The sequence below is a fragment of the Perognathus longimembris genome, chromosome 6 (assembly GCF_023159225.1).
Source record: "Perognathus longimembris pacificus isolate PPM17 chromosome 6, ASM2315922v1, whole genome shotgun sequence".
Classification (NCBI taxonomy): domain Eukaryota; kingdom Metazoa; phylum Chordata; class Mammalia; order Rodentia; family Heteromyidae; genus Perognathus; species Perognathus longimembris.
Window position 1 is genome coordinate 14351478 of NC_063166.1, and position 26174 is coordinate 14377651.

General features: G+C 52.4%; 2 protein-coding genes across 2 annotated transcripts; one reads left to right on the top strand and one right to left on the bottom strand.

Moving 5' to 3' along the window:
- The first annotated feature begins 1500 nt into the window (after positions 1–1500).
- Sfta2 (surfactant associated 2) lies at positions 1501–2364 on the top strand. Its single transcript, XM_048349223.1, has 3 exons — positions 1501–1561; positions 1707–1864; positions 2004–2364. Exons 1-3 carry the CDS (start codon positions 1501–1503, stop codon positions 2088–2090), a joined length of 306 nt encoding a protein of 101 aa, XP_048205180.1. The 3' UTR covers positions 2091–2364.
- Positions 2365–2534: 170 nt separating this feature from the next.
- Positions 2535–22824, bottom strand: LOC125353525 (valine--tRNA ligase, mitochondrial-like). Its single transcript, XM_048349224.1, has 44 exons — positions 22670–22824; positions 21951–22096; positions 20866–20970; positions 20353–20484; positions 20043–20139; positions 19862–19950; positions 19549–19660; positions 19341–19409; positions 19071–19154; positions 18745–18880; positions 18441–18571; positions 17816–17863; positions 17583–17661; positions 16734–16898; positions 16034–16304; positions 15791–15998; positions 15586–15667; positions 15223–15323; positions 14836–14957; positions 14657–14723; positions 14462–14559; positions 13513–13594; positions 13237–13356; positions 12689–12800; positions 11719–11807; positions 11028–11118; positions 10710–10837; positions 10490–10593; positions 10201–10282; positions 8804–8880; positions 8653–8728; positions 8291–8399; positions 8000–8070; positions 7744–7869; positions 7467–7571; positions 7292–7360; positions 7107–7185; positions 6870–6997; positions 6584–6736; positions 5579–5785; positions 4475–4586; positions 4198–4373; positions 3961–4089; positions 2535–3862 (listed from the first exon to the last, which is right to left on the bottom strand). The coding sequence occupies exons 2-44, from the start codon at positions 22091–22093 to the stop codon at positions 3767–3769; spliced, it is 4860 nt and encodes a 1619-aa protein (XP_048205181.1). The 5' UTR covers positions 22094–22096; positions 22670–22824; the 3' UTR covers positions 2535–3766.
- Between the last annotated feature and the right edge of the window lie 3350 nt (positions 22825–26174).

A 26174-nucleotide genomic window follows, 5' to 3' on the forward strand; every position in this document is an offset into this window, starting at 1 on the left:
GATCCTGCAGCTCTCCTGAGCAAACCTGGGAGCCCCTGGATGTCTCCTTAGGCAGGGGACTGTCTCGTCCTCCATTTTCTTGGTCTTGCTTTTGGCTTCTCTCCCTAACTGCCCAGTACTCTCTGCCTCCATCCTTCTGCACTTGCTCCCTCTGGTGCTGCCTGAGGAGACCCCCCATAAGGGAGAAGCAGTAGGAGGAGGCAGGGCCTGTGCTCTTGGGCATCATGTGGGTTCATGTGACTCAGGTGTCAGTCTGTTGAGCATGTCCTCCTGTGCTCTGCATCATGAGGGTTAGGTTCTAATCTCTGCCATTAACCTGCTGGTGACCTTAACAAGTCATTTATTCTCTATGGGCGGTCATAGTTTCCTAGATAGAGCTGTGTGTTTGTAAGTGTGTACATGTGCATGCCACTAGTGTGTACTATCACTGGGACTTGAATTCAAGGCCTGAGCATTTTCTCTGAGGGTTTTTTCCCTCAAGGCTAGTGCTCTCCCTACCTCTACCATGAGCCACAGCTAAATTTACAGCTTTAAAAAATCTCTTGCTCTTGCTCTGGGGCTGGGAATATGGCCTAGTGGCAAGAGTGCTCGCCTCATATACATGAGGCCCTGGGTTCGATTCCCCAGCACCACAAATATATAAAATGGCCAGAAGTGGTGCTGTGGCTCAAGTGGTAGAGTGCTAGCCTTGAGCAAAGAGAAGCCAGGGACAGTGCTCAGGCCCTGAGTCCCAAGCCCTAGGACTGGCAAAAAAAAAAATCTCTCACTTGCTTTAGTGGTGTGTGTGTGTGTGTGTGTGTGTGTTTAATTGGAGATAAGTCTCATGGGCTTTCTGTTCTTGAACTTCGGTGCTTAGCTCTCAGCCTCCTGAGTAGCTAGGATTACAGGTGTGTGCTCCCTCTACAGCTGGATTCTGGTGCTTACCCTTAGCTGGGACTCGCTGGATACATTTCCTTTGCTTGGATGGGCAAAGGTAGGGTGGATATTTGGTAAAAACCCCAATCTCCACCTGAATATTATTGAGGGTGTGTTGGAGATTGAAACTGTTCAAAGATGGAAGTCCTCATTTTCTAGATTTCTCACCTGGAAAGCCAGAGGACACCTTAGCTGGCAAAGAAACTTGACTTCCTCACCCCTCCCTGCTGGGCCCACATTCCTGAGCCCTGGAGTGGCAGCAATGACGGCCATTAATAGCAGTTAATAATTAATCACTAAAGAGCACCAAGAAGCCCAGGCTTGGGTGGGGCCCAGACACCTGCAGGTGAGCCACCTCCCCCATCCCTGCTTTCCTCTCCAAAGGGCCAGCAGCGCCCTCCCTCCCCCCAGACCTGGTGACAGGGGTAAAAATGAGGCACCAACTTTCCTCAAGAGCCCCATGAACAGCCCTCTCCAGGGTCCTGGCAGGCATACAGGGTGAACGGGAAAATCCAGTTCCCAGATCCTTGCTGTTCAGGACGGACAGAGAAGCCACAGGGCCAGATGAGAAGGGAGGTGGCCACAATGGGGTCTACACTGCACCTCTTCCTCCTCCTATCCCTCCTCATCAGCACACAGGCAACAGGTGAGCCCTGGAAGGTGGTCGTCTGGGTTGCTCAGCATAGAGAAGGGGAGGGACTCCTCGGCCACTCAAAGATGGCGGAGCTACCCAGGATCCAGTGACAGTTGGGAGGCATCCTCAAGGAGGAGCCATGCAAGGCATAGGTCGTGAGGTGCGTGTACTCTGGAGGAACGCAGCCCTGACTGCGGGATCCGATCTTGCAACTTTGGGTTCTCAGGGCCAACTGCGACTTTGCAAGTGAAGTTGAAGAAGCCTTTTCTGGCCAATGTCTCCCGTGACTCCAGCTTCCTGGAACTGCCCAGAAAGGTAGTACGGGGTATCTGGGAGCGGCTGAGGCTGTTTGTTTCTGGGAATCAATTTGGGTCTCTGCTGGGGGCTGGCTGTCTTAAGCATGCAGTTGAGGAGCCATCTTACACCTCACGCTCTGGTCCTTTCTGTTCCCCAGCTCTGCCTCCTCCTTCACCTCCCATCGGGGACCAATGTCACCCTCCATCAGAAGGGAGCCCCGCACCACTTTACCTGCGAAGACTGACAACTGAAGCCTGTGTCAAGCAAGGGAATTTGGTTTCAGGTGCTGGGACCCTGCCTTGAACCTCGCTGTCCTCCAGGAGACCCTCACTCTGCTCATGCCCACACCATGCCAATAAATAATGCTGAGTCCTATGGCTCACTCGGGATCCATGAGCACTGGGCGGGCGGCCAGAGAATGGGAGCTGCATACTCAAGTCTGATTCCCAGCTGCTTAGTGTGGGGATTTTAGTCTCTCTCAACACCACCAATGCCTAAAGGGAATCTGGGGAATTAAGTAACTGCGAGTGCGTGTGTACACATGCGCGCGTGCACATACCCTCTCCCCCAAACACACAACAAACTTTGGGTCTTCAGGACACCTGGAAATAAAGGAAAATTAAGTTATGAATCTACACCTTGTTTTAAGCCCACTACTTCTAGAATATTCAATAGGGCAATCTTAAAGATTGCATAATAGGTATCATTACTTTATTTTACAAATAAGGAAATTGAAACTTAACTTGGCTCACTCAACTATCACTGGTAATGGAGAGATCAGACACCAGCTAGGTGTATGTTTAAGCAAGATTTTGATTTCAGCCCTCTTAGCTCAAGTTGAAGCAGGGATGTGGACAGAACACCCCTAGAACATGGTCCCCTGGCCCAGAGGCCCACACAGGCCGGCACAACAGGAAGCAGGGTGGGGCAGCCCAGGGGGAGAGTAGTTCAGCGGTGAGAAGTGGTGCGAAGCCCCATTACTGTAGAGTTCTGCACTGCTTACACCCAGCATGGAAAACACTCATCTCATCTATTACACCTCAACGTTCAGTTAGAGCGGGCAACTAAGTTATTAGGCTCAAGAAGTTGGGTTAAATCTCTGTTGGTACCTTGGACAGGTTACTTGTAGTCTCTGAGCCCATTTCTTCTCCCCTCAGAAGGTTCTAGGCAGGACTAAATGGACATCCAGCCCTATGGAGGACTAAGGACCCACGGCTTGCCATAAACAGCTCCCCAGAGGCGCTGGACAGCTGCAATGTGGGCATGGCAGGACAAAGCCCCTGGATTCCACTGAGATGAATCAAGGTGTTTGGGAGGGCTGGGTGGCTATCCGCGCATCCATGCGCATGTGTGTCTGAGTGTTTCCCTGGTGGTGCACAGAGGGCAGGAAGCACACAGGACTCAGCACACCCTGCAGGCCCTGGGGCCTGGCGGAAGGCCAGCATTTCTCAGCATCTCTGGGGAAAGGCAAGTGCAGGGAAGCTTCCATCTGCTGAGAAGTGGACTATGAAGGGCTGGTAGCAGCCAGGGCACTGGAACCAAGTTCTAGAAGGTTCTTCCTCCAATGAGGTCATTTCTACCCAGCACCCACACGTCCATGCAGCCCAGGGTCAAGACCTAAGAGGAACTCTTCCTCTCTTCCCAGACCAGGCACTTAAGGAACACTGGAGAGGTAAGAAGGTTACCAACAGACAAAAGGACAAAAAGCCCGCAAGCAGACACAGGTGAGATTTGATGAGTTTATCTGAGTCTCCTCATTCCTACGCTGGCAGGCGGGCCGCACAGGAGGGCCGGGCAGTATCCGCACTGCCTTTCACCAGCAGGTCCACTTCCTCATTTATAAAATGAAGGTGGACCGTGGAGTCTGTGACCTCAGATGCGCCAGCCAGGGAGGGCAACGACCAGGGGTATGAGCTGAGCTCAAAGCTCCCTGGGGCTGGGAGCCTCATCCATCAGCTGCTGGAGGTGAGAGGCGGCCTGGTCCAGTTTTGACAACTCCAGCTGGAGAGCGGAAAGCTGGAGAAGGAGGGAGGGCAGTGAGGACCCAGGTCTGAGCTCACCCCGCCGGCACATGCTTCCTCAGGGTGCAGGCTTCCCAGGAGGCCAAGACTTACCCGATGCTGCTTCTGTGTGTCTGCCTCCCCTTCTGACGGGGTCCAGGCCCTGAGGCCATCAAGCTGCTTCTGCAACTTGAGTCTTCGGGCGGCTAGCCGAGGTAGCTGAGTCTGAGGGTCCACCAGGCCCTGGGAAGAGAGGGCCGAGAAACCTGCAGCCTGCTCAGGCCTCCGCCTTCCCCAGCCCTTCCACTGTGCCCAGCATTCTCCCTGTTGCCTCCAGTCCCCTTGGCTCACCTGCAGCTCCATGTGGACCTGAACAGTATCACTGAGGGCAGCCCGGGCCCAGCCTGCGGGGGCTGCTGCGCCTGGGGGCAGGATGCTCACAGCTCCACAGTGGCTCAGCGTGCCCAGCGGCTCCAGGAAGTCCTGGAAGAGGCCCTGCTCCCCGGGCTCCACGGTCTGCAGCAGCACTGGGGAGGGAGGGGGGAGGGAAGGTCAAGGCCCAGGCATCAGCTCCTGCCTCCTTCACCTCCTGACCCAGGGTCTGCTCTCCAAATGCCTCGCCTCTCACCTCGGGGCCGGGCTTTGGTGAGTTGGTAGGTGGCTCGAAGAGCTCGCAGCATCTGCACCACTTCCTGGACCCGGGAGAAGCGCTGCTCTAGCTCAGGCTGGCGCCAGTGCTCCTGGCAACGGGAACCCAGAGTTAGTGATGCCTATCCACTCCCGTGGCTCTACCCTCCACTCATCCACCTTCATCTCCCAGGGCAACAGAGCTGTCCTCAAAAGCACACAAGGGGCCGGGAATGTGGCCTAGTGGCAAAAGTGCTTGCCTTGTATACATTAAGCCCTGGGTTCAATTCCCCAGCACCACATATACAGAAAATGGCCAGAAGTGGCGCTGTGGTTCAAGTGGCAGAGTGCTAGCCTTGAGCAAAAAGAAGCCAGGGACAGTGCTCAGGCCCTGAGTCCAAGGCCCAGGACTGGCAAAAAAAAAAAAAAAAAAAAAAAAAAAGCACACAAAATGCTCTATTTTCTTAAGACAGAACAATACACAATCAGATTAGATCTTAAACAGATGTCCAAACTTCAAAAAACCAAGAAAGTATCAAAGAAATTAATAAGCTTTAAAGTAGTTTTGGGGTGAGTTTATGACATTTATCCTCCTGAAGATATTAAATATGCCCTGAGATTTTTAAGGACACCCTGATACTCTGTCATTTAATCCTCCTCACAACTATGACTGGTACAGTACAAAGGTGGGAGAAACTGAGGCAGTGGCACAATTATAAAATACCAATCTGGGGCTGGGGATATGGCCTAGTGGCAAGAGCGCTTGCCTCGTATACATGAAGCCCTCGGTTCGATTCCCCAGCACCACATATACAGAAAATGGCCAGAAGTGGCGCTGCAGCTCAAGTGGCAGAGTGCTAGCCTTGAGCAAAAAGAAGCCAGGGACAGTGCTCAGGCCCTGAGTGCAAGGCCCAGGACTGGAAAAAAAAAAAAATACCAATCTGGTAAGAATCCTGCTTTGACCCCTAAGCTCACACCATGCAGGGACAAGCCATCCTCTCTAAGTGTGAGCCGCTATGGCAATGCCCACAGCAGCAAGCCTGCCCGAGCTTTCCCCCCGCTTTGCTGGAGTCACACACCAGCCAAGCAGATCTATATGACTCACCAAGCTGTGGGCACTGGGATAGGGTGCAACACAGATGCTGGGGGCGGAGAGGCCGCCTGGCCTTTGGGGCAGCCTCTGCCAGAGCTCTTCAGCCAGGAAGGGCATCAGCGGGGCCAGGAGGCGGAGACCGATATCTGCGCAGGAGAACAGGACCTGAGGTGGCTCAGGCGGACGGGGCTTGCGCAACAGCACTGGCTTCACAGCTTCCTAGAAAGGAAGTCGGTGGGTCAGAGGGGAGTCCACAGCAATGTCCTTCCCCCACAGTGGCTGCTGTCCCTGGGGGGACTGCAAGCAGGGGCGGTTCTCGAGAGGCCTGGGCATGCCTGACAGCACCCGCCAAGAGAGGAAATCCAGGCAGGTTCTCAGAGGGAGGTGAAAATAAGATTCCCAGGGAGAAGTGAAATTTGGGGGGAAAGCCAGCTCTTGGCTCATTAAAAGGTAACAAGGCATTTACTAAAGTTAAGAAGCAATAGGCAAGGGTGTGGTTTGTGGCTGTAGCCATCAGCTCCATATGGGAGGAGAACACACATTCTCAACACCCAGCCTGACCTGCAGAACAATCTGCTCTGGGGTGGCCAGGCAAGCTATGGTCAACAAGCCACAAATGACCCCAACATGGAACCCTGCAGGCAGACCCTGGTCTGAAAGCCACAGTGCTCTCCTCCAAAGCACCTCATAGTACCTGGCTGGACATGAGCTAGACAGAGCATTTCTGGGGACTGAAATCCTTCTTTCTGCTTTGCAACCCTGCCTGGCAAGTGTTTTCTAGAAAACTCCTTAGTGTCCCCTAGGTGAGAGGCAGGTAACAAACAGTACTCGAGCTGTGCTGCAGAAACCAGTCCAGGGGAGGGGAACTGGGCCTCCCTTTGCTTTCCTCACTGACAAGACAATTAGGAATCATGAAATCCATCCCCCTCAGGCATCGCCAGACTTCAGGAGGAACTGGCGGCAGGCCACAGGAGGAAGGCAGGACATACACACACACACACACACACACCCGCTTACCAGGTAGACATCACAGAGGTTGTGGAGCCAGAAGTGATGCAGGGTGTGGGTGACCACTGAGAGCTCCCGGGAGAGGAAGCCCCGCTCGCACTCGCTGGCAGCAAGGGCCAGGCGGCTCAGGATCCAGGCGTCCACAGGAGAGGTGGGAGACAGCTGGGGGAGGGAACTGGTGTCAAGACCTAGAGGGGTGGATCCCCAACTTCTTCCCTTTTTTCCTTCCAGGTGCCCCTTCAGCCCCTAGACCTGGAGCCATCCCCACATCCAACATAGCTACTTCCTCGCTCACCTCCTCTGAAGGCTGGGGTACAAAATTCTCCCCTAGAGCATTGAGAATAAAACGTAGGGCATTCCAGATCTTGTTGCAGAAATGGCGGCAGCTCAGGACCTCGGAGACAGACAGGTGCAGGTCGCCCCCTGGAGAGCAGACAACCTGGATGGCGTGTGCGTGTGGGCTGGATGCAGCGCCACAGGAAATCAGCCAGCCCGCTGCCTCGGCTCGCCAGCACCTCACCTCCCAGCTTACCCAGCACTGCCTGGGAGCACAGTGCGAATCTCAGGGCATCTGTCCCGCACTCGGGGATCCCATGAGGAAAGTCCTTTTTCTGCAACCAGAGCAAGAGGAGCGCGGTAGATACCGACCAAGATGCAGGGCAGAGCCAGAGTCGCGAGAGAAGCTGGCGGCTGGGCTAGAGGCGGCCTGCACCTCACCTGCGCTGCAGCTGCGAAGGCCAGCTCCGCGGGGTCCAGGTTCCCATCTCTCAGCTTGGTCTGCAGCACCTGGGGGTGGGTGAGGAAATCACTGGCCCGCTGCCCCTACAGCCACTGTCCCTCCCCTGTCCTCTCCTTAGGGGCCCATCTCTCCAGCCAGGCTCTCCTCACCTACCTGCAGCTCCACACCACTGATGATGTCCCGGGGGTCCAGCACATTCCCCAAGGACTTGCTCATCTTCCGGCCCTGCCTGTCCCGCACCATGGAATGAAGGAGCACCTGAGGGCATGCATGGAGGGGGTCAGCGCCATGGGGGAGGGGTTATGCCTATGACTTCTATACTCTAGGGATTAGGAAACTGAATCCAGACGTGGGCAACACAGAAAACACATCTGAAGACAGGAAGACAAGTTAGGAGGAAACAGAGAGGCAGGGCACTGGCGGCTGTTACCTTGCTGAAGGGGAGCTGCCCCGTGAGCTGGGTCCCCAGCATGACCATCCGACCCACCCAGAACAGCAGGAGGTCACTGCCCGTTTCCAAAAGTGACAGGGGGTAGAAATGTGCAAGGTCTGGGGTCTAGGAGGAAGAGATAAGCGGTAACCAAGTCCAAACCCCCCACCCCACATCTATTAGTCTGGATTCTTTGGGCACCCAGCCCCCCAACTTCTTCACCAAGCCCACCTTCACCCTCTCCGTCTCAACCCACCTTTTGGGGCCAGCCCAGGGAAGAAAAGGGGAAGAGAGCAGAAGAAAACCAAGTGTCCAGGACATCGGGGTCTGGGAACAGAGCAGGGATTGGGGACAGTTGGAACCTTGGTGTCTAGCACCTCAGACCACTGCTGCCCATCCCCAAGGAAAATTCTCACCCCCCAGAGCCCAGGCGGCTCACCTGCCCCCATTCCCAGCTTGCCTGACCCCACCTCCTCCCCTCATGGCCCCACCCCCCACCCCGATCACTCCTCTCCTCTCTTCAGTCCCTCTCTAGCTCTGTACTCACCCCTCTCCAGGGTCAGCTCCGTCCCTGGTCTTCCGGTCAGTTCTGCCGCTGCCTGCCTGGCCTCGGCCTCGGACCGCGCCACCACCCAGCAGTCCTTCTTGTCATCCTGCTAATGAAGTGGGCGAGTGAGGAAAACAGGGTCAGGTATAAAGCCCTTGGTTTTCCTGTTTAATCCTGATGTCTTGGAAAGGCCAGCCCCTCTGTGCTGAGAAGAAACTGGAGCACAGGGAGCCTTTGCTACACAGTCAGTCTCATGACCAAGACCACAAAGTGCATTAGCAGGCAGGAGCTGGCTCTGGCGCTGGCAGTCCTCTGACTCCTGGGTAAGGCTCTTCCCACCACACACCGCCTCCTCTACCAACCTTCTCATGCCCCTCAGTGACGAGGTAGGCTGGAATCCGATGGCCCCACCACAGCTGCCGAGAGACACACCAGTCCCTATAGAGAGAAGTCAGTGAGTCCCCAACACGACCAGCAGACCACCCTCCTCCACAACGTTCTTCTCACCCTTACCCAATGTGGGCGAACCAGTGCTGCCAGCTCTTCTGGTGGAAGGATGGACACAGCTCCAAGGCCCCAGACTCTACAGCCTGGAGAGAAAGAGGCATTTAATAAATGCTTTCTTGCTGGGTACTGGTGGCTCATGCCTGTAATCCTAGCTACTTTAGGAGGCTCAGATCTGAGGATCATGGTTTGAAGCCAGCCTGAACAAGAACGTCTGTGAGACTGTTATCTCTGATAAACTACTCAGAAAACACTGGAAGTGACGCTGTAGCTCAAGTGGTAGAGCAATAGCCTTGAGCATAAAGAGGCTCAAGGACAGAATCCAGGCCCTGGGTTCAAGACCCAGGACCAGCACAAACAAAATAAAACAAAAAAAAAAATGTTTTCCTGCCAGGCACCAGTGACTCCTAGCTACTCAAGAGACTGAGATCTGGATTGTGCTTCAAAGGCAATCTGGGCAGAAAAGCTTGTGAGATTCCATCTCTAAAATAATCAGCAAAAAGCTGGGCTGGAGTCATGGCTTGAGTGGTAGAGTCTCAGCAAAGCAAGCAATCTGAAAAATCACAAAACTCTGAGTTCAAACTCTGATTAAATGAAGGAGGAGGAGGAGGAAGAGGAGGAGTAGCAGCAACAGCAATAACAGCAGCAGCAGCAGCAGCAGCCAGGCACTGGTGGCTTGTGCCTGCAATCCTAGCTACTGAGGAGGCTGAGATCTGAGGATATCAGTTCAAAGCCAGCTCAAGCAGAAAAGTCCATGAGGCTCTTATCTCCAATAAACTACTCAGAAAAAGCCAGGAGTAAGGGCTGGGAATGTGGCTTAGCAGTAGAGTGCTTGCCTTGCATGCATGAAGCCCTGGGTTCGATTCCTCAGCACCACATAAACAGAAAAAGCTGAAGTGGCGCTGTGGCTCAAGTGGTAGAGTGTTAGCCTTGGGCAAATAGAAGCCAAGGACAGTGTTCAGGCCCTGAGTCAAAGCCCCAGGACTGGCAAAAAAAAAAAAAAAAAAAGCCAGAAGTGGCACTGTGGCTCGAGTGGTAGAGTGCTAGCTTTCAACCAAAGAAGCTCAGGGATAGTGCCAGGCCCTGAGTTGAAGCCCCAGGACCAGCACTATGAAAGAACAAAGAAAAAAAGAAATGCTTTTCTTCCTACCCACCTGAGCTGACCTCTGGGATAGAACAAGTGGCCTCTGAGGTGATTTTATAATTCTGAATGGCCTCCCAAGTCTCCCCCAGAAATCCTGAACAAGACAACCCTCTCAGAGTCACTTGGCCCCTTCCTTGCCTGGGGGACTTCCTCCCCTCAGTTACCATGACTACAGAGGATTCAGCTCAGGAAGTCCCTGGCTGCTTCATCTCAGCATTCCCCTACCCCCTAGGCCCTGTCCTTCCTTGTACTAAAGCCTTACCTGGGCAGCTCGCTCCCCCATCTCCTGGCAGCGAACTAACCACTGGCTCTTCAACAGGTATTCCACCACATCCCCAGAGCGGCTGAAAAGGAGAGCGAAGGAGTTCACTGCTCTCCCGCCCTGTGCATAGGAGCCTGCTGGGCCCTCGGTACTGAGAAGCAGCCATGAACAGAACTGACACAACACCTATTTTCTAACACAGAGGATTTAGAGCCCATCTGCTGGCACTCTTACATTTCTCCCATCCCCTCTTGGGTAGCCCTCAGCAAAGGGCTTAAAATGGGGCTACCTGCACATGGGCAGTACCATAGGGTGGTCCTGGAGGCCCCGGAACTGGCCCCGCTCCCTCAGGGCACACATAATCTTCTCCCGGGCCACAAATCGGTGAAGACCCTGGGAAGAGAACGGTGACAGGAAAGATCAAAGGCCTTCTGAAAAGGAAAGAGGATGGGAGAGGGGAAGGCGGGCAGAGGGAAGCCCCGAGGATGGAGCATTGAGGCTGACCCCACCTGCAGCCAGTCCCCGCAGAGGGAGGTCATGGTTCCATCCTCCGCAATGACAGTCAGGGGGCTCAAGCCATGGCGGGCCGCCATCTCAGCGTCAGCAGGACTGTGAGCCGGAGTGACTTTCACTGCTCCTGTGGAGGCACAACTGCAATCGGTACAGACCCTGACCTGGGCCACAGGCTTTTCCAGACACACTGTCACCTACATCTCCCTACCCCTCCCCACATTCTGTCTGCGCCTCCCTTTCGTTCCCACTGCCTGCCCTCATTTTTCTCCTCCACTTTCTCTCCGGGTTTCCTGCTCTCCCTCACCTCCACTCACCTGTGCCCACCTGCGGCTGAACTGCAGGGTCTGTGATGAGGGGGAGAAGCTGCCCCGTCAAGGGGTGACGAAGGTGTCGTCCATGCAGATGCTGAAGGAAGAGGACACGGATCAGGAATGGGCACACCCACAGGTGGAAAGGTCTGGGGTGTGAGAACCCCAGGAACAAGAGGATGGAAACCCGAGGTAAAAAAGCTTTAGCCAGGTCAACACACTTCCCTCAGGAACCAGAAAGTAAATGTGTTAGGTTTTTTTGAGCCAAGAAGTAAATTCAGTCTCTGATTAATCCCTCCACCCAGCCACTGTGGCAGAGCTAGAGAATACATCTAGAACAGCAGCCATAGATCCAACACACACAAGTGAGCATCGCTCGTATAAAAGTAGGCAGCAGCTGAAATTTGGTCTAGGGGCCACAGTGGGTTAACCCCTGAGCAAGAGAAAAAGAAAAGGGAGCAGAGCGAGATGAGAGAAGTCTTAGAAAAGCAGGAAGGGGTGGGGACATTACTCAAATAGTAAAGCACCTTCCTAGCACATGTGAGGCTCCAGGATTGCCCCCCTCCCCCCAAAAAAGGGGGAGGAAGAAAAAGGAAGGGAGGGGAAGAGAAGAAAGAGAAGAGGAGGGATGGAGAGAAGATGCAGCTGATAAGTGGGCAGCGGGGAGAAGGGGTCGGGTGCAAGCAGTATTTCTTACTGTGTACCGGCAGTCACCGGGGTGAACAGCCACAGCCACATCTCCAGGCAATGTTTCTGGTCTTGTGGTTCCCACCACCACCTCTGCGTCTAAACACAAACATTCAGGCATTCACAGCTGGTCATCACCCCCACAGTAAAGCCAGCAGAGCTAGAGAAGGGAAGGGCAGAGAGCATCAAGGTGAAGCAGGCCCCCAGGAACCACAGGGAAATTTAGGAGCCATGGTTACAGGAACCCAGGTTTCCTGTAACTGCATGACCAGGAGAGGCTGAGGGTGCAAAGGAATTCCCCAATATTTTGTGTGGAAGAATCCAAGATAGTGGTGACAAAAGCAACTAAAGCCTACTGAGTGCCTGAAAACACTTGGAAATCTCAGTCCTAGTCACAAATGTTGTGCCTTTTTCAGGCCACTGAAAACACTGCTTTGGACCATTCTTGACCTGTCTCTTCCCTTCTCTGATCTCTTCAGAATACTTATTGTACAAACCACATTCTAGAAGTGATCGTTTGTCTCTTTCCTGGGCAGCAGATGCCCACTAAAGGACACCAAGCTCCAAAAGAGCATGAATGCATGCTTTCCTTACATGCTCCATAATAGCCAAGGTAGGTGCTCACGCGACAAACACTGCGGAGGCTCCTGGCAGCCCAACATGGCCTTGGGAAAATAGGAGACAAGCTGGGCATGGAGGATCATGCCTGTAGTCCTACTAATTTGAAGACCAAGACTAGGAAGATTACAGTTTAAGGCCAGCCCAGGCAAAAACTGAAGCAACCCTGTCTTAACCAACAAAAAAACCCAGGTGCCAGGGTGTGCACCTGTCATCCCAGCTATGTGGGAAGCAGAAATAGGAAGATCACAGTCAATCTTGGCCTGGGCATAAATGCAAGACTCTATTCAAAACTGAAAGCAAAAAAAAAAAAAACAAAGGAGGAAGCAATGCAAATTGGGTGACCCTTTAGAGCAACTCACCAGGCTCGCCATCCACAGGGAAGGCAACAGAAACAAGGAGGCCAAAAGACACAGGGGTGGGGCAGCCAGGCAGCCGGAGTTCTGTGCGCCCTGGCAGAGGCCGGTTCTCCACCTGGAGGGTTGAGGAGGCCAGGTCAGAGCCGCCAATCTACAGAGCTCTCAGGCAGGATGTCCGCTCCCCACCCCGGCTTCCCTGCAATCCACAAATCCTGCAATCCTAAATCCTGGAAGGGATAGAAGTCACCCCTTTTCCTCTCACCCAATTTCTACGGAGTTACAGTATGTATTCACTGAGCTTTATGTCACGATGAGGTATCGTGCTGAGCACATCACACAAAATTTCCTTTCATTTTACAATCCTGAGAAACAAGCATTCCAGCATCTCTGGTTGACAATTCAAGAAACAGAACTTAAAGGGGCTAAAGCCTGCCAAAAGTCACACTTTTAAGGAAGCACTCAGACCGAACCCAGGCAGTGCAGCTCCAGAGTCTATGCTCTTAACCACTGGACTACCTGCCTCAGAGCCATCCGTCATACTCTCGCCTCACCTCAATATCTGAGATGGCTGATCTCAAAGCGCATGACCAGTTGACAAGCTGACGGTTCCGGTACAACAACCCTGCGTTGTAGAGTCGCACAAAAGCTTCCATCACAGCCACTGAAGAACCCTAGAATGACCACAGTGACCAAATCAGCCCCTCCCAGTCGAATCTGCCTTGAAGGACCCAGGCACCCAGCTTTCCTTCCCTAAGGAGCCTGCTCCACACATGGGTCTTTAAAACCCTGCCTCAACACCCACAGGGACTGTAGCATGAAATACTCACCGCATCCATGGTAAAGCATTCCCGGTCCCAGTCCAAGGAGGCCCCCAGAGTGCGCAACTGCTCACAGATCTCTCCTCCTTTCCTGTACCAGAGATGCCAGTCAGCAAACAACACACCCAGCACCTCCCAAGTAGCAGGCCCAATGATTGCTACCACAGTGCCAGATGCTAGAGGAAAATAAGGTGCAGATGGTCCTAATCTAGCCTGACAAGGTGATGGACACAGAAATCCAAATCTAGTGTGAGGCTTTCCATGGCATTAAAAGAGGCAGAAGGCCAGGTGCCAATGGCTCACATCTGTAATCCTAGCTGCCCAGGAAGCTGAGATCTGAACAGCGCAGTTTGAAGCGAGCTTGGGCAAGAAAGTCTGGGAAACTCTTACCGCCAACTAACCACCCAAAAAGGCCAGAAGAGAAGCTGTGGCTCAAGTGCTAGAGCACTAGCTTTAAGGATAAAAAGCTCAGGGACTGTGCCCAGGCTGAGTTTAAGCCCCAGAACACACATATGCAAGCACGCATGCGCATGCATGCACACGCACGCACACACACACACACACATGCCAAAGAATCTACAAAGGAGGGATAATCACTTTGTGGAAAACCCAAGAGAACTGCACAGAAATTATGACATATCATAACAGACTATTTTTCCAAATGAAGGTAATTTATGCAAATTGGAAGGTGGGACTGGACAGGTGGGAGAGGTGATGAAATCTACACAAGGGAAACTGGGATATGTGGATGGGCAATACATACTTACATATGTGCAGGTACACACTAATATGTATGTATAGTGCATACTGTGCGCACATGCACATACACACAATTTGTATATTCCACCAAACGCTAAGGGGTTCCAAAGCTGTTTCTGAGGAATTTAGGGCATAGTGGGGGCGGGGAGGGGAAGCCTGTCATCTCTTGGTATCCTGTGGCCCTGTCCATCATACTCACTTCTCCTTCCATTGCCACACCTCCCTAAGGAAGTCCTCCCGGCCCAGCTCATGCCTCCTCACTCCCCGCTCCTTCCACAGTTGTTTCTCCACCACAGCCTGCAGTAAGATTAGGGGCAAATGATCAGGGAGTCAGCAGGCTTTGGAGGAAGATACAGCTTTCAGCCAAGAAGAGGACAAGTGACCAAAGACCTACTTGTGTGGCAATTCCTGCATGATCTGAGCCAGGGATCCACAGTACCCGATCCCCACGCATCCGATGCCTGAAACAGAAAGGCTCTGGGTGGAGCCCGGGGCTCACATGCTTATCCTCACCCATTACTGCACTTAATACTTTCCCTCCGAGCACTACGGACGATCCCATCCCCCTCTCACCAGCGCACCAGGGCATCCTGGATAGCCACTGTCAGTGCATGGCCGATGTGCAGAGAGCCAGTGACATTGGGAGGTGGGATACACATGGAGAAGGTCTTTCCCGTAGCCTGGGGCAGCCTCGTCTAGAGGGAAGTCAAAGGCCACAGAAAGAACTGGGAGTTACCTGGGGGAATAGCACCCTCTGGTGCCTCCAAAGCAAAAAGAACTTCAGAGATGAACCAGCAAAAGCGAGAGGAAAGCAAGAGAAACCTCTGCAGAAGCCAGGGAGAAAATGAAAAGAAACCGCATGTCACCTGGACTCTATGGTTCACGGGTGCCCACCTACTCCAAGGGCCATTCTACCCTGGGGTCTTGAGGACCATTTAGGACTCTCAGCTAGGCACTAACCTGGTATTCTGGTTTGAAGAAGCCCTCTCGCACCCACCAGGGGTACCAAGCAGCCTCAACATATCGGGGGCTGTAAGCAGGAGGCAAGGGTACTGACACGTCTGTGAAGTAGAAGGGAACTCCATTAACTGCTGAACTTTGTTCCGAGCTGCATGACCAAATGGACAACCAAAATAGGGAAGAAGCGTGGTGCAACATGCCTGTAATCCCAATGCTTATTAGGAGGCAGATGCAAGGAGGATCACAAGTTGAGGCTAACTTGGGCTACATAGTAAGCTCCAGGGCCAGTCTGACCTACCCAGCTAGACTCTTACTTTAGATAAACAATAAATAAACACAAAGGTCTTCAGGCTCCCTAGTTACCTTTCTTTTCACCGGGTTCTGTTGGGACTTCATAAAATACTATCTCCTTAGGACTCCATGCCTTACTGGACTCTGCAGGTGACTGGAAGGCGGGAACAGAACGGGAACTTGGAATTCCCAGTGTACGACCACCTGGCCCCCACTCTGTCTCCTCCGGCCTCCCTCCCAAGCCTCTTTGAGACCCAAGGACAAACTGACCCCTGACCTTGCTTTTCCGGGTTACGGCCGCTCCCAGCGCCTCCTGCTTCTCCCGCAGGCGTTTCTGTTTGGCCTCCCGGTTCCTCCGAGAGAGGGAGGGGCCGTGGGGCTCGGAGTGCGTGGAAAGGGAGCGGGGCCGCCCCAGGCCGCGTGCAGGCCTCAGCCCCCACAGTGGGGGCCGGAACGAGGTCAGGGGTACGTGAGGCATCGGGGGCGTGCGGGGAAGGGGCCGGGATCTGAGGATGAGCGTGCGCGCGGGGAGTCACACCCCTTTATTTCCTGCCTCCCCCTAGCAGCCCTCCGCGAGGGCTGGGGTACCGCGCAGGCCGCGCCGTGGAGTCGGCCCTGACAGCGGGCACCGAGGGCGGCGGCTCGGGGATTCAGGGGATGATGGACACTCGCGGCCCCTAGGAGCAGGCCTGGCGCCTTTGCAGCGTGTCTGGCCGGCCCGCGCGGCCTCCCCACCACGTGGGCCGGGGTCCGCAGCGACCGCCCTCCCGCCCCCGCCCCCCACCCCCGAGCTCCGGGAGTCGGCCGCGTTCACGCTCACCCCACGACCCCGCGGCTAACCCAGGGCAGGGGCTGGGGTCGCTGCGTCCCCGACACCGGAACCCGGCCGGCGACCCGCGAGCGTGTGGGGGCGTGGCCGCGCGCGGCGCATGCGCGATGGCCCGCCTCGCCTCCTGGCCCCGCCCCGCAGTCAGAGGGCCGCGGACGCCAACCGGAGCGGGTGTGCGGGCAAGTATTGTCTGCGGGGAGGTGTCCGGGGCTGTGTGGCTCACTTCCAAAACTTTATTACAAACAAGAAAGGTTCCCGCGTGTGAAGAATGATAAGAAAAAGCACCTGAGTTATGAGGCCGCGGCCGCCGGGCCCATCCCGCCCGGTCCCGCCCACCCGCCAGGGTCCAGTCCCGGCCCGGGGTCTCCGGTTCTCCGGTCTCCTCAGGAGCTGTGCTTCTGCCGCTTCCAGAAGCGCTTGACGTCGCTGTGCCCGGCCGGGGTCACCACCATGAGCCGCTTGGCCGAGTTCTCGAACACCAGCACGCCCAGCTCCCGCGCGTGGGCCAGCAGCAGTTCGAAGTCCACTTGCGACAGGAACTGGTTGTACAGGACGCCTGGACGGGGCGGGACCGGGCGGTGGGCGGGGGCCGGGCCTCCCGGCCTCCTGGCCTCCGGGCAGCAGCCCGGCTTTGTCTATGTGTGTGGGCCGCTAGTGCCATCCAGACATGTTCACCTTAAGAAAACTCGGACTGAGCCTGGAGCCAGTGGCTCACGCCTGTAATCCCAGCTATTCAGAAGGCTGAGATCTCAGGATCGCAGTTCAAATCCAGCAGCCCTGGCGGCCAGGAAAGTCCATGAGACTCATCTCCAATGAACCACCAAAAAGCAAAAAGTGAAGCTGTGGTTCAAGTGGTAGAGCACTAGCCTTGAGCAAAAAAAGCTCCAGGGACCAGCACTCAGGCTCCGAGTTCAAGACCCAACACATACACACACACACACACACACAGATAGGGTAGAAAGGAAGTAGGAAAGGAGGAGGGAAGGAGGGAGGAAGGAAGAAAACTCATGGCTTACCTGATTACCAAACCCAGAAAAATAATGAATCACCTCTCCCACTTGCTCTCTCCTAGCCAAATCCAAACCACTCAAATTCACCCTAATGTAAGTGTCCTGCTAGTTTTTCTCTCCCTACATAAACAAAAAATGAACTGCAGAGGAATATTTTCAGTCCACCAAGACTGAACTGCATGCTCTTCCTCTGGCCAGAAACTTAGACTGGGCCACCAGAAGTGACTTACCTTCAGTGAATCGGAGTCTGTCCCTTTCCAACTCCCATAGCCTAATCTGGTCTGTGATGGTGGGGGGCAGCACCGGGGTCTGCAGGAGCAAAGTTAGGCTGCAGGGATTCAGGAGCACTGCCCCAGACACCCGCAGCCTTCTGCTCATTGCCAGGGGCTGGGCTCCCCCTTTCCTCTTCCACCATTTCATTGCAGGGTTCAGGGGCTACCAGCATCCTGGTACCTGTCCGCACCTGTTTGAGCATCACTGGGTGGGCCCTTGTCCTTAGGAAATGGATTATCTAGGAGAAAACAAGACTGCCATGAGGGTTCAACAAGGCAGGAAAGCCATCTAAGCTGTCACCAGTATCACTGCCACTGTAGTCATAACACACTCCTGTCATCAACACATCCCTGTTCTGCTGTTATCTCAGATTGGTCCTCCAATGGTTATGTCTGCTCTTTCCAGTCTTACTGTCTCACTTTCTTTAAAATAGCAGAAGCTACTGTATTCTGAGTACTTAATATCCAGCAGGCACTGAGCTAAATGCTTTATACTGAATTCTCCCAACAACCCTATGTGGTGAGAATTGTCATTTACCATATGAGGAAACAGATTCACAGAGGTAAAGCAATGCAGTCCAGTTTACACAGCCAGGAACCATGATATCGAGACACACATTAAGAGCTACATCTCCTCTCTTCAAGTTTTTCCACTCAAGGGTCTAGCAGTTCCCACCACTAAAGTCTTGATTTCTTCTCATGTGCCTGGTATGTACAGACAACTCCAAGCCGAAGGCTAGCCTTCCACAATGGGCCCATCCTGCACCCCTCAACCCGAGTGATCTTCCCACCTCTATCCCTCCCAAGTAGGGATACCTGTTGGGCTGTGATGCCACTGGCTATGGCCTGTTGCACACTCTCCCGGGTCACTTGTGCCACCACCATGTTGGGGAAGCGATAGAGCATCTCAGAGAAGAGGGCAATGAGGGCAATCTGCAGCTCTGATTCTGACCCAGGGGTAGAAGAGGATGACAAGGTTACCCCGCTACCCAGACTTCCTTAAGCCTTTTCCTCAAGAGAAGAAGACAGCTCTGTAGACCAAGTAAACATAAGCTGGCATTTCCTCTAGTTTCCTTACCCTCCCCACGCCCACCCAAGGGAGCCTGACATCCAGTCTCACCTGTGTAGGCATATAGCCGGTAATTGGTTTCCACGACAATGAAGCCTGGCTGATGCACAGTACCTCCAGCAGCCCCAGAGACCCCAGATGAAAGGTTGATGGCCAGGCGTGTGGGGTAGTAACGCCGCGATTTCCTCTGGAAAGGGAGACAGAGGTCCTCTCTCAGGAGGCATCACCCGACACCTTCCTTGCTGGGACATCAGATCCCTCCCAGTGCACAGAATCTCAACTCAACTTCCTCTCCAAGTACTCAGGCCTGACCAAATACTTCCCTCTACTGCTGAGGCCCTGTCTTCCCTAGAAGCCACGAATCTGGGTGCTCATACCTTCCTCTGGAAAACAAGTCCAAACTCACGCAGATGTTGCAAGAAGTTCAACAAAGAATCACTCATACCTTCCACAGAGTAATCCTGGAGAAGAGGTGGCTAGCTGAAGTCCGAAACCCATCCCGTCCTCCTCCTCCTTCCCCTGACCCATCCCTCACATGCATTCCCTCCATCCCCGTCTCTGGTCATTTTGGGTTCATACTTTACTTCTCACTCTGCTGTCTCACAACCTGCCCTTCCCATCTTCCTGTACTCCAGTCCCCCACTTACCTTGCCTAGAGTAGAGAAGCTGAGCTGGAAGAGGAAAGACAGAATCTCTACCAGATCCATACCCCGGCTCTAGAGAGAAAGGAGAGAGGAGAAACGGGAGGGGTCGGGGAGGAGAGAGGCAGGGACATGAGTCAGGGAACAGTTTGAGGGTGGCTGTCAATGGGATTTAAGAGCAAGGGATATTGACAAGGGGCTCTGACCTCCTTACCTGGGCTGTCTGCAGATACTGCAGCATAAAGTACCACAGCTGGGCAGGGGTGTCCAGCAACAGGAACTGGAATCCAGCAGAAGTAATACAGGGTGGCTCTCCGGGTTCACTACTAGAAATGAGGCGGTATGATGATGGAGAGCTGCTGCCCTCCCCAAGTGTCCTCTCAGGCTTTTTCTGGCTATCTCTCACTGTACCCTACTCAGATCTTGTTTTTCAGTCAACTGCTCCTAATCCTGGGTGTCTAATCCCAGATACCAAGGACCCAAGGCAACAGCCAAGGAAGGGACTGTTACACTTCAGGCTTCCCCACCTCTTCATGAGCCCAGCCTGGCTGAGGAGTTGAGCCAGGTCCTGGCTGACAGCTGCACTGGGGGAGCCCACCATGAAGTGCAATACCACCTAGGAATGAAGAGAACAGAAAGACTGAGGCCTCTGCTAGCTGCAGGAAGTAGGAACACAGCAGAGACACACACAGACACCTAACTCCTCACCTCCCATCGCTCCTCGGCGTACTTGTCAAGTGAGGGAACATCCCGAGCATGCTTGTCTGGTCCCAGCTGACTTGTGTCATCAGACCAGGCCTTCCCCCTATGGTCAGGATGGGCCAGGAGTAAGGAGCCCCGTCTCTCCCCTGCTGACCCCTGGCCCTTTCCACCCTCATCCCACAGGCCACGAGAAGGGGACATTTCCTGTATTCTAGAGCCACATCTGGTCCAACTCATCCCTGAAGGAGTTCCCCTTCCATCAGTGACATCGAGCAGTTCCCTTGGCCTAGCTTAGAAAGAGATGGGAACAACATACCCACCCAGAAGGGCAATTCGGAGGTTCTGGCGGAAGACTGGGTTAAGGATGAGGCCCTGGAGGCCACCTGGGAGCAGCTGGGTGTGCCAGATCCGGAGGCCACTCAGCAGCCCTGTACTTTCCTCCTGGGCCCTGGAACAGAAGCAGAGAGGTGAACAGGTACCTAGAGAGCAAAAAGAAGGAGGCTGTGGATGCCTCCATTTCTGCCTTTCCAGAACTACTGATTCTGGGACACCATTCCAGACTAAAATTGTGTCTCTTTAAGTATCTTTACTACAGTGCCTAGCAGAGCCTTGTTAAACATGATCACAACTCTCCAAAAGGAAAAAAATGTATATTCCCTGGAAGGGCGGAGGGTATAGGTCAATGGTAGTTTATATTATACTTAAATGACCCTAGGTCTAATCCCCACTAACTAAATATATGTAATCAAAATATAAGTGTATTCCAAGAAACAAGTTTGGGAAATGTTAACTGTTGAGAAAACTGTATCTGCTGAGAAGGGAGACTCACTTGCTGAATTCCTTCTTCACCCACAGAGCCACGGCAGCTTGCGGCAAAGGCTGCTCCAGAAAGAGCATCCGCATCACCCAGTTCTTAGCCAGAGATGGGAGCTCCCTGTAGGGGTTAGAGGCCAAATGTACATATCAGCAGCCGTGTTATACCTGCATCCCTACCTGTCTCTCAAACATCTTACCTCTCCTCCCCTTACCCAATACATCTTTACCAGTCTTTTTAAAAAATTTATTTATTAATTATTATTTATTAATTTATTATATATATATATATTTTTTTTTTTGGCCAGTCCTGGGCCTTGGACTCAGGGCCTGAGCACTGTCCCTGGCTTCTTTTTGCTCAAGGCTAGCATTCTGCAACTTGAGCCACAGCACCACTTCTGGCCTTTTCTATATATGTGGTGCTGGGAAATCGAACCCAGGGCTTCATGTATACGAGGCAAGCACTTTTGCCACTAGGCCATATCCCCAGCCCCAAAGATATGGAAGATTGTTTTTTTGTTTTGTTTTGTTTTGGCCAGTCCTGTGGCTTGGACTCAGGGCCTGAGCACTGTCCCTGGCTTCTTTTTGCTCAAGGCTAGCACTCTGCCACTTGAGCCACAGCACCACTTCTGGCCGTTTTCTGTATATGTGGTGCTAGGGAATTGAACCCAGGGCCTCATGTATACGAGGCAAGCACTCTTGCCACGAGGCCATATCCCCAGCCCAAAAATTTTTTGACAAGGTGTTGTGCACAAGGGGTACAGTTACATAGTAGGGCAGTGTGTACATTTCTTGTGATATCTTACACCCTGTTTTTCTTTCCCTTCCCTAGGTCAGGTAGACGTATATACAATACACAGTGTACCAAGAACATATACAGTAGCCACGTGGCCTACACCAAAGAAAATTCACCTAGGGCTTTAAATGTAATGTCGACAGTAGACAATATGTCAACAATAGTCTTTTCACCCCCACAAGCTCCATCTGGTTTTGGCCTTGCCACCCCCATACCCTAACAAGGCTGCTACATTCCTACCTATGATAACTGATTGCAGTAGGCATGTCCCCATTATAGTCCCTGCTATGAAGGAGGCTCCTTACCTGAAGACCGCCAGGCAAGTGGCAGGGTGCCCATATAAACGATCCAATACCCCAGGACTCAGGCCCCCCAGGAATTCCTGAAGATTCTTGCATTGTAGGTGCACCCTGTTGAGTCCACCCCTTGCAGAGGGGGTGTTCTCCATCGCCTGAGAGAGACAAGTGTTAGAAGCACATCCCTACCCTAAGATCCGTGCCAGTGTCACCCCTCACCTTTCCATCAGTTAAGCAATAACCCCATATTTCCTGTGGCTTCCTCCCTCGTGCCATTCATCACTTATTTCTTCCAGACTTCCCCTCTTTTCCTGCCTCTTCATCCCATTTCTTTCCTAACCTCACCTTCTTGGGTTTTCAAGTGATGAGACTATTAGTGGTCCTACATTTGCAAAATCATTTTGTATTTCAGTGACTTGTCTGATCTTTAGCTAAGCAGTGCCAAAGACACTTGTGTCCAGTCCCTCTCCCTCTCCCTCCCTCTCTTCCAACCATACGGATCAGATCAGCCTCTGCACCCCAAAACTGTCAGTCCTTCCCACATCCTAATTCTTAGCCCACTTCTGCTAGATGCTGTAATAAGCTATCTCTCCCTCCCATGTCTCCCAAATCTCAGTACACTTCTATCCTTTCCCACTCCCGGCGGCCTCGCTCCTCTCCCAGAGATCCCATTTCTGATCTGTCTTCTCCCGGCTTTCCTGTCCCCTACCCTCGGTGGGGTCCCTCACTACTCGGCGTCGACCCCCCTCGCGCACACCGGATCTCGAACCGTCGCTTCGCTTCCAGAGATAAAGAGAAAAATCGTGAAACACACGAGGCAAAGACAAAAAGAACGACGAAAGATTTCAAACAGGAGCGAAGAAATCGGAAGAACAGGCAAGGAGTGAACGAATGGGAAGGATAAGAATAAGCAATGCACTCGCTTGGCGCGAGGCACACTGGGAATTGTAGTTCTTTTCTTGCCTACTCCAGAGCAAGCTGCAGAGTGTCTGACTACGAATCCCGGAAGGCACCGCAGGGAGGCCGGGCTCAGAAGATGCTGGTTTTTAATTGAGAAGCCCGGGGAAACTAAAAGCCAGGCCATTTCGTTCCGCAGCTCTCGGGGAGGACGCTACGTAACGGCACGTCGAACCGCCTGGGCAGGAGGCGGGATCCCGAGTGGAAGGGCCCCGAGGGCTTCCTGGCAGAAGCATGCAGAGGCCCCTTAAAGTGAGGCGTGGGGTGGAGACCGCACAACTAGGTTTCTTGGCCTCACGTGACGCCTACAACATTGGAATGATTCACATTGCATAGTATTTTCGCACGTGAAGGATCAGCTTTTAACTGAGAAGTCCAGGAAGCCAGGAAGAGCCAGAAGCCAGGCCTTCTACCATCTTCCATCTATGTTTACTGACCTAAAACAATTGTTTTGAGTGTTAAATGTGATAAATGCAATACACATAATACCTAGTGTATAGTTCGTGCACAGTACAATATTATCTTCATCTTTATTTCTGTAACTTTCACTTGTCAATCCTAGTTTGGGAGCTACACAGAACTTCATGTTAACCCTTCAGCTGTTAGATACCGGTTTTTGTTTGTTTTGCTGTTGGGTTGTTTGTTTTTGCCAGTCCCTGAGCTCTCTGTACTCAGGGCTAGTGCTCTACCATTTGAGCCACAGCAATACTTCTGGGTTTTTTTGTTTGTTTGTTTGTTTTTCTGAGTAGTTCAGTGGAGATAAGCGTCTCACACGTTCCTGCCCAGGCTGGCTTTGAATTGGGATCCTCAGATTTCAGCCACCTGAGAAGCTAGAATTACAGGTGTGAGCCATTGGAACCTGGCTTTTTTTTTTTTTTTTTTTTTTTTTTGGCCAGTCCTTGGCCTTGGACTCAGGGCCTGAGCACTGTCCCTGGCTTCTTCCCGCTCAAGGCTAGCACTCTGCCACTTGAGCCACAGCGCCACTTCTGGCCGTTTTCTGTATATGTGGTGCTGGGGAATCGAACCTAGGGCCTTGTGTATCTGAGGCAGGCACTCTTGCCACTAGGCTATATCCCCAGCCCTTTTTTTTTTTTTTAATTAATTAAGCTCCCCTCTCGGGAGATTGACCATTGTGTCGCCTATAGTCTAGTGAGAGAGGCAGATGGAAAAAACATAAATGCACAAATGCATGTAAAGTATCATCTGTAAATGATACAAATAAGATATAATAATACAAGTAACAGATTTGTGTGTTCTGAGAGCATCAATAAGAGATTTGCCCTTGTCTGGGAAGACTACTGAAGGGTAAACAGCAGTTAAGGAGGAAAAGACTGCAGGGAAAATTGTTTCAAACAGTGAGCAATTTGCTACAAAGGGCCTGTGGCAGGAAGGCCTTTGGCCATTGAAAAATCAAAACAAGGTCAGTGGTCCATACAGCAGAGAGTGCTCCAGAAAGTTGTAGGGACCAACATTAAACAAGATTTCTTTCTTTTTTCTTCTGCGTATGGGGGGGGGGGGGAGCACATACGTGGCCAGTCCTGGGGCTTGAATTTAGGGCCTGAACCTTTTTTTGCTCAAGGCTAGCACTCTCCCACTTGAGCCACAGCCCCATTTCCTGCTTTTTGGTAATTAATTAGAGATAAGCGCCTCACAGACTTTCCTGCCCCTGCTGGACCTAGGTCATCATATCTCAGCCTCTTGAATAGCTAGGATTAAAGGTATGAGCCAGTGCTTAGCTACTTTCTTTCTTTGCCAGTAGCAAGGCCTCATGCTCTCACTTGGTAGGCACTATCACTTCAGCCATGCCTCCAGCCCAAGATTTTGTCCTTTTAGTATCAATGAGGAGCTAGTCATGGTGACACATGTCTGAAATCCCTGCAGTGGATAGGCTGAAGCAAGAGGATCAAAAGCTGGAGGTCAGCCTGGGCTACCTAGTGAGTTTGAAGTTATCCTGTGCTACATGGGGAAATCCTGTCTCAATAAACAAACAAATATCAGTGTAGGTCTGGGGGATGTAATTCAGTGGTAAAACACTTGCCTAGCATGTGCAACGACCGCTGTTTGACCCTCAGAACTGCTAAACAAACAAAAACATCAACTGGGCATAATGATACAAGCCTATAATCCCAGCACTCAGGAAGTAGAGGCACCAGAGGATCATGAGTTCAAAGTCAGCCTGAGTTATACCAAAAGTATGAGGCCAGCCTGAGCTACACAGTAAGACAATGAGATCTTGTATCAAATAGTAATAAACATTGAGAAGCTATTAGAGGGATTGAAACAAAGGAGTGAAGTCAGAGTTACGTGCATTGAAAGTCACCTTGCTTACAGGGCTGGAAAAAAATGAGACAGGAACAGGAGAAAGTCCAGGTGATCAAAGAAGAGACTATAGTAAGCCAGGTAGGATGGGCAGTGTGCACCAGTGGGGACAATGGCAACAGAGACATAATGAGTCTCAGGGAGATTGGGGATGCAAAGTCCACCAAATGTCATGCTGGATTTAACCTGGCAGGTGAGGGTCAGGTGACAGCTTGTCTTGCTGAGTTTGATCCTGTCACTCAAAGTTAGGACATCCTGAGGAGAGGCAGGTTTGAGCATGCTGTGACTGAAGTTTGCTGAACTCCTGGGTTTGTATTTAGGCCCATGTTTTAAAAGTCTGAGATCAGAGATTTTGTCATTAACAGCTCATTGCAGGGGTTTCCATTTGCTTATTATTCTGGCTGTGGCTTATGAACTCTTAACTCATCAGTTTGTGTCTTTATTATGGCTCACTGTGATCAGTAACCTATTAGATCAGTGACCTGACCCCAAGAGCCTATTAAATCAGCCTGAAATGAAATTATCCTTATTGTTATTCTCATTAGCCATTTGGCTCATTTTGTAACTATCATCAGCCAAAACCTCCCAAGGGACCATCTTCCACTTGAACTGCTATTAAGTCTGCCTGGCCCTATACCTGCAACTGATTTTCTTTTTCTCCTCAGTCTAGTTCAAACTTGTTAAATGTTCTTAGCAGTGACTCATCCTTGCATGCTTGCTGAGAAAGGCTTCCCAGGCCTCCCAGGCCCAAAGGGACTTCTCGAATTTAAGCAATATAAAAAATTACAGGGCTAGCAGCCAGTGGTTCATGCCTGTAATCCTAGCTACTCAGAAGGCTAAGACATGGGGCTGGGGATATGGCCTAGTGGCAAGAGAGCTTGCCTCGTATACATGAGGCCCTGGGTTCAATTCCCCAGCACCACATATACAGAAAATGGCCAGAAGTGGCGCTGTGGC

What these genes read in the sequence shown, in the direction of transcription:
- LOC125353525 (XM_048349224.1), bottom strand. Translation starts at nt 22,093, where the DNA reads ATGGAGAACACCCCCTCTGCAAGGGGTGGACTCAACAGGGTGCACCTA. An exon ending in CAGGCTGGGCTCATGAAGAG is followed by an intron (nt 19,661 to 19,861) that starts GTGGGGAAGCCT and finishes CCTCATTTCTAG; the next exon opens with TAGTGAACCCGGAGAGCCAC. An exon ending in ATGCAGGAATTGCCACACAA is followed by an intron (nt 14,560 to 14,656) that starts GTAGGTCTTTGG and finishes ATCTTACTGCAG; the next exon opens with GCTGTGGTGGAGAAACAACT.
- Sfta2 (XM_048349223.1), top strand. Translation starts at nt 1,501, where the DNA reads ATGGGGTCTACACTGCACCTCTTCCTCCTCCTATCCCTCCTCATCAGC. An exon ending in CATCAGCACACAGGCAACAG is followed by an intron (nt 1,562 to 1,706) that starts GTGAGCCCTGGA and finishes GGCATAGGTCGT; the next exon opens with GAGGTGCGTGTACTCTGGAG. An exon ending in TCCTGGAACTGCCCAGAAAG is followed by an intron (nt 1,865 to 2,003) that starts GTAGTACGGGGT and finishes TCTGTTCCCCAG; the next exon opens with CTCTGCCTCCTCCTTCACCT.